The sequence below is a fragment of the Mesitornis unicolor genome, unplaced genomic scaffold, assembly GCF_000695765.1.
Source record: "Mesitornis unicolor isolate BGI_N332 unplaced genomic scaffold, ASM69576v1 scaffold42985, whole genome shotgun sequence".
Taxonomy (NCBI): Eukaryota; Metazoa; Chordata; class Aves; order Mesitornithiformes; family Mesitornithidae; genus Mesitornis; species Mesitornis unicolor.
In genome coordinates this window covers 44-6,680 of record NW_010185589.1, presented here as the reverse complement: position 1 = coordinate 6,680, position 6,637 = coordinate 44, and the positions used below count along the sequence as shown (strand labels likewise).

At 58.3% G+C, this 6,637-nt stretch overlaps 1 protein-coding gene across 1 annotated transcript; it reads right to left on the bottom strand.

Annotated features, from left to right (window-relative positions):
- Positions 1 to 912: 912 nt before the first annotated feature.
- On the bottom strand, positions 913 to 6,034 carry ARCN1 (archain 1; the record flags this gene model as incomplete). Its single annotated transcript, XM_010184887.1, has 9 exons — positions 913 to 1,030; positions 1,118 to 1,322; positions 1,485 to 1,593; positions 1,865 to 2,012; positions 3,068 to 3,233; positions 3,892 to 4,053; positions 4,573 to 4,778; positions 5,006 to 5,185; positions 5,530 to 6,034. Coding segments are annotated over 9 exons (1,771 nt in total), but the record flags the coding sequence as incomplete, so codon positions are not given.
- Positions 6,035 to 6,637: the final 603 nt, after the last annotated feature.

Below are 6,637 nucleotides of genomic sequence, written 5' to 3'. Positions count from 1 at the left end.
AAAAAAAAAAAGCTCCTTGGATGCTTGATCTAACCTCGACTTCATTTTAAAATCATACGGACAAGCAGCGCTCCAACACGACCGAGTTACCAGGATTCGTCGCCTACGTGGCTAGGGAACAGGGTCTGCCGCCCGCCCAGGGCAGGGCTCGGGGGTTCTTTCCTGACAGAGGAGAGGCTGCAGAGTTCTTTGGCAGAGGACCCCAGGACCTGAGACACGCTCGCTCCCGCAGAGGGGCTCTCGGGAGCACAGCACACGGTTTTAGGGCGTTTGCCTTCCATCCGCGCTCGGGACCTGCGGCAGCAGCTGGGGACAGGCGGGTGCTGAGGGGAGCACAGCTCTGGGATGAGCCCAGGTGCCAGCGCTGCACGGCAGGACTGGAGGGATGGCGTAACCGTGCGGCATCAGAGACCCGGAGCCCCAGTCCCTCCTCCCCACCTGCCAAGCTGAGGCCGGCTTGCTCTGCTCTCAGCAGACTGAGGGGTCCGGCCAAGCCAGGCGCCCCCCTGCGCGTTATCGTGATCCCAACGCCTGCTTTCATCCAGGGAAGCGAGAGCTGAAGGCCGAGGAGAAACTAAACCGGCAGCACCAACAGCGGAGCAGTGCGTGACGCCTCGGAGGAAGAGAAGAGAAGAGAACGGCGCGGGGTCGGCTCTGGGACTGAGCTCTGGTCCTCTTCAGGAGAGGGGGGACGTGTCAAAGCCGGGTTCTCTGCGGAGATCGTGCTTTTCTGCCGGCCGGTAAAAATCTGCCAAAGAAATCTGTAGCCTTTCCCCCTGCGAGCACGTCAGGTCTCTGCCAAAAACGTCTGTGACCCAGGAACACTGCAGACAGAGCCACGTGTCGGAGCAGAGAGGGGGCTGCGGCGTTCCCAACATTCAGAATAAACTTCGGCCTCTTTTTTTTGTGTTTTAATTTAAAAATCTCCCCTCGGCTGGCGTTACAGGATTTCGTACTTGTCCACCAGGAAGGTGGTCTCGGTGGAAAACCTTACAGGGCTGTTCCCATCTACCTGGGTCACTTTGGTAACCTGCAGGGAAAAGAGCAGAGCTCAGCACCGGGCACCTCCTCTGCGGCTCCAGCGAGGCGAGAGCGACGCAGCCCACAGCAACCCTACCTGTATGTTGCAATAGTTCTTTTTGGAGAGGAAGGAGACTTGCACCGGGAAGAAGTCATTTGGCTGCCCTGCTATGCTGAACTCCAGGCTGCCGCTCTTGTTTTTGGCATCGATCACGGGCAGGCACCACTCGAGGAGGTTTCTCCGGCTGTCGTGGCGATATTCGCCGTCAATCTCCCCGATCACCGGGGCGCCGACGCCAGACCTAGAGCAGGCAACGAGAGCGGCAACAGCTGATCTGCATGGAGCTACAAAAGCACTCGTCAAATCCACGAGTGTGACCAGAGACAGCAAAGCGGGAGGGGAAGGAAGGACGGGATCCAGGACGGCCCTGGTCAGCGCTGCCCGGACGAGCAGCACTACTTACGGCAAGGGGATGGTGATGACCACGTCGTTCAGCTCCAGGCTCTCCTCTTGCAACTCGTACTCGATGTTAACGTCGCAGCTGTTCCCGCTTTCCGATGGCCAGCAGTTAACTGTGGGCACAGAAAGAGCGGCTGAGCCACACCGGCTGTCTATGCCAACGGCTTTTCAAAGGATGATGCGCTTGGCAACGCGCAGCAAACAATCTGCGACTTGAAGAAAAGCTTTCTGATTTCTTCAAGAGCATGAGAGAAAGCACACACGGCTGAGAATAACAGGTACTCCTCCTCTGGGAGGGATGCAGTGCCTCCGACACCTCGGGGTGACACCAGGCAGGCCTCGGGCCAGCAGCCCACGGGCCAAGCCCCGCACGCTCGCACTCACTGGTCAGCGGGATGAAGGACTCCTCCGTGGTCTGCAGCCGCCACTTCAGCACGCCCACGTCGCTGTTCACCGGGAACGACTTCTCGGGGTTCTTCAAACCGATCTGCGACTCCGCGGTGAAGAGCTTCTTGTCCACGTTGGGGTGGGTCTGAAAGGGAACGCGCGCCCAGGCCGTCACCCTGAGCCCAAGGGGGAACCCCACGGAGGTGACGTGGGCTCTCGTGAGCCAGGCCTACGCGTCCCAGGGCGTTTTCCTTGACACCAGAGACACCAGCTCTGACTTTGGCTCAGAGGCCCAACCGCAGCACATCTGCTTATCGACCTGGGACTCCTTCCACAAGGCGCAGCTCTGCTACAACGAACCCTCGCCCCTGCCACGTTTACACACCAGTGACCCCAGCAATGCGGCTCCTAGGCTGATACCTACACTACAACTTGAGCAACCTGTAAAATCTCAAAGAGCATCCTGAAGAACCACAGTGGGTTCTCTCTTGAACTAAAAACAGCCCGATGCTGCTGGGAAGAAGGCTCTGAAACCACAGAAACACGACTTCCCTCAGCAGCCAAACTCAGCGTGAATATTCTCTCCTCACAACAGCAGCATGAGCATGAGCCTTTTGGGAGCAGAGGAGTTTTGCCACAAAGCAGCACGACCTGCAGGGATCAGCAGGGTCACACACAGAGGGAGAACGGGGAGGACGTCTCTCTGAAGAAGCTTCTCAGCTGCTATCACCCACTGCAAGCTGGGGCTCTGGCAAGTGCCTCAGATACAGCGTGACGGGACAAAGCGACCCCAAGAGAAAGCAGCTTCCAAGGTAATAAATCAATTCCTTGCTGGCACAGTCAGTGCACTCCAACACTGCCACTCCACAACCAAAGCTCAGCTCATCTGAGCAAGCTCTAAGCAGCGCACCAGGCTGCTGCAAAGTCCAAGCGGGACCAGACGGCTCGCCAGCGGGCGTTGCTGCGCAGATAAGGCTCGGGGACAAGTGCACCAGAGCGGGTTTCTGGAGTGAACTTCAATCCTTTGAGCACGGGCTGGCCCTGCCTTCACGCTGCAGTAGAGTCTGCAGCGACTACTCCCAGTGGCTGAGAAGGCTTGGACCAGAGCGCAGGACAGTGACACACTCAAGTACTTCTGAAATTCTGCCCAGGGAGCAGCAGGAGCACGTTCAACAGCACAGGACACCAAAGGGTCTTTACCTGCAGCTGCACTCCCCTCTTGTCTTCGTTTTCTATGTGCAGGCGAATCCGTGCAAACTTTTCGTCGGAGATGTGCAGCATGATCATGCCGTGCAGCTCCATGTTCTGCAGCCCGCCGTCGCGGCCACACGTCAAGGAAATCTTCTCCTCGATTTTCATGTGCACGCTAGACAGGAAAGCAAGCGGACAAGTCAGGGCTGTGCTTGGCATCTGCCAGGCAGGACCAGAGAGCAGCGCTCAGCACGGACAGGCTATGTGTAAGGAGCAGGCAGCTGCAGGGACATGAGCCTGCAAGGGATGGAAACCCCGACGAGCAGCAGTGACACAGCACCGAGACGTGCTGTTCACTCCAAACACACAGCAGCGCGGCTCAGGGCACCACCAGGTTCAGAACTGCTACGCGTAAAACAAGATGTGAACGCTTCCAGCTTAAGCCACGTTAAGGCAGGAACTCTTTGTGTCTGGGGAACAGGGAAGCGGCAGCTGCTTTAACTCATCCGCAGGCAAAACGCTGGGAAAAAGGCGTAAGAAATTTCTCAGTCTCAGCCGGACAGCGACGGAACACCCAGCTTTAGTTCAGGCCACTGATCCCAACCACATCAGCTGCCTGCTTCCTCGCTGCCGTGCCTTCACAACTTTTGCCCACCATCTTCAAAACCTAACAGCCCGAGTGAGCACACAGGACCCAAACAGCAGAAAGTGCCTGCTCTGAGAACCAAAAGCACACAGAGCTTTTAGGGAGCTTTTTTAAGAGCTCACAAAGCAACCCGTGCACCACAGCGAGAGCTGTGAGGAGACGGCTTCCGAAGTGCGGCAGTACCCACCTCTCCATGTTAACGGGAGGAGCGAGGACTTTGGCTGCTTCCGTGGAGCGCTTGCCTACGGACGTCATGATGTTTTCTCCTTCCGACTTCAGCTTGTCCACGAAGTTGTCCACCTCCTTCCCCTTGGCGCCAAGTTTCAAGGCTTTACTGGGACCTGAAGGCCTAAACAGAAGGCGTCAGAATCTACGAGTGGGCTCACGGCAGCAGACTGCTGCGTCCTCTCGCATGCTGCAGCCCGACCCGACCTCTGCAGGAGGGAAATGTGCATGGACCCGGCAGTGCCATGTGCAGGGCACAAGCTGTAATTCAGGTCTGGGTGCCGTTCCCAGCACCGCCAGCAGCTGGGCCCTCCTTTCTCCACACAAACCAAGAAGCCCATGGCCCATCAAAGACTCCAGAGACACTATGGGATGCTAACGTGGCACACAGCACAGACGCTCCCCGGTAGTCAAAGGGGGGCTCGAGAACATGCAACACACGCCGGGGCACAAGCACCCACACTGAAGGCTGGGAGGGGAACACGCACCGACCGGCAAAGCTAACGGGGGGCTTTACAACGGCACGCCGATCCGTACCTGTACAGCAACCGAACGGGAGGGCTGCGTGGACAAAGAACCCACGTTAGAGAGCCCGGCTCTGGGCACCGCTCTCGGCCGCTGCCGCCTCCACGAGCGCCTGCACCTGGCCGGCGCCGGCGCCACTTTGGGCTTCTCCGTTTCGATGATGGTCTCCGTGATCATCGCCGCCGTCGTGCCCCCGGACACGGCCGAGCTGCCGAAGCCACCGAACCCGGGCGCCTTCTTGCCCTGCCTCTCCGCGTCCCTCCTGGCCTGCTGCAGTTCCTTGGCTTTACGGCGCATCTCGGCTTTTGCCTCGCGCTCCTGGGTCTGAAGCGCAAGACAGGAGTCTGATAGAGTCTGTGGTTCTGCACAGGAACCCAGTGCATTTGCCCACAAACCCTCCACGAGGAAAAGGAAACAAGATGGGCGTGCAGTTCCCCAAAAAGCTAAGCAATTTTATGACCCCTACTGAGGTGGAGCAAAGCCTCTGCACAAAAGAGCAGCGTGTCCCAGACAGGGTACCCCGCACCAGGCTTGCAGCGGTGCCCGCTCACCTCTCGGACTGCTCGGAAGACCTTCTCCTCATGCGAGTCCATCTCGGTGAAGGTCCGGATCTGCGCCAGGTTCACGTTCTCACGGTAGCCCAGGGCAACAATTTCATCGAAGGCAAAAATGAGGTCGAAGCAGTGCTCAGAGATCTCGTTCTCCTCCAGAGCTCGACAATATTCAGGAATCTATCGGGGGAAAACATTTCCAAGGAGTAACTGCAGACAACATTGTACAAACTCTTCCTACTACACCCAGACTTCACAGCTTCCCTGCTACAAGGAGTATGGGCGTTACTTCAGAATACAGCGAATATTCAGCGCTAAATTTGCAACGCAGACCCTCGGGTCTCACCAGCTGAAATGCAACCACAGATTCTTCACGTGCAGTCCAAAAGCACCCCCAAACTCCACAGCTCACCTCCAGGCCAGGAAGCGGCTCTGGAGAGCCACGTTGCCAGGCAGCAGCAGACAGAGCTGCAGCACCAGCTCAGCAAAGGCTCCCTCACAACCACGCCGGGACAGCCCCTTACCACTCGAGAGAAGAGGCGCAGCGTCTCCAGGTCCTCCAGGATGTTGCTGTTCTTGGTGGTGATCAGCACCATGTAGAGCTTCTCCATCGGCTGGTACACGTAGCGCACGCTCTCCGTCTCCACGAACGTGTGCTGCTTGCCCGTGTTCATCAGCTTGGGGAAGGCCGCCAGCAGCCCCTCGATGCGGGTGCGCGTCATCTCCACAAACTGCCGCGACACGATGGCCTTCCCCGCCTTCGTGCAGACGGCCGCTGCCAACAGCACCTGCGGAGAAGGCAGGCGCTGGGAGCGGGCCCGGCTCGGCTTCCCCTTCGCCCGCACCGCGCGCTCGGCTGCTCCCCCCGAACACGGCGCTGAGCCGCTCCGCTGCGAGCAGCACTGGGGACTGAGCAGAACGGATCCGCCTCTGCTGCTCCCTCGCTCCAGTCTCCGTTCTGTTCCTGTGCTGCCCGGAGTGAAAGCTCCCAGTGCTCCCCTCGGGCAGACACAGCAAACCAGCCCGTTCCTGCGCACAAAGGGGGTATCAAACCCCCAGGGGCTTCAGGCAAGGCTCCACATTACTGAATTTTCTGTCGGTCCAGCCCCAGCTCACAGCTCAACACAGGAACGTTGTAAAACGCAGCATTTCTTCCCAATACCGCGTTCTCAGTGATTAAGTCAGGTTAATAATACATCAGCAGCTGCATTAATCACAGCCCAGATGCCTCTCCTGGGCCCCTCGGAGACGTCATCGCACCGACAATAAAAAGGCAGCAAGGTAACTGCCAGTCTAGGCTTTCTCGTTCTCTCAGAACACCGAGACTTCCTCCTCAGCTCCTCTCTCGCAGATCAACCTTTTCATTAACTCTGTCCCAACGAGACCACTTATGCACTCCGGATCTTTTACACCAGAGGCTCTCACACCCAGACCCACTTCACATCCCACTGAAGCCCAGGCCCACAGCACTCGATAAGAGTGCCGGGCTCCTTCTGGAGCGCCCTGGGGCCCTGCAGCTTCGGGACAACCCTGTCCTGTGGTACTGACAGCTCACAAATAAACCTGCTCTCTGTAAGCGCTGCCCAGAAGTGCTCAGGCCGCGGTGCAATGGAGCCGGGCGGCAGCAGGGAC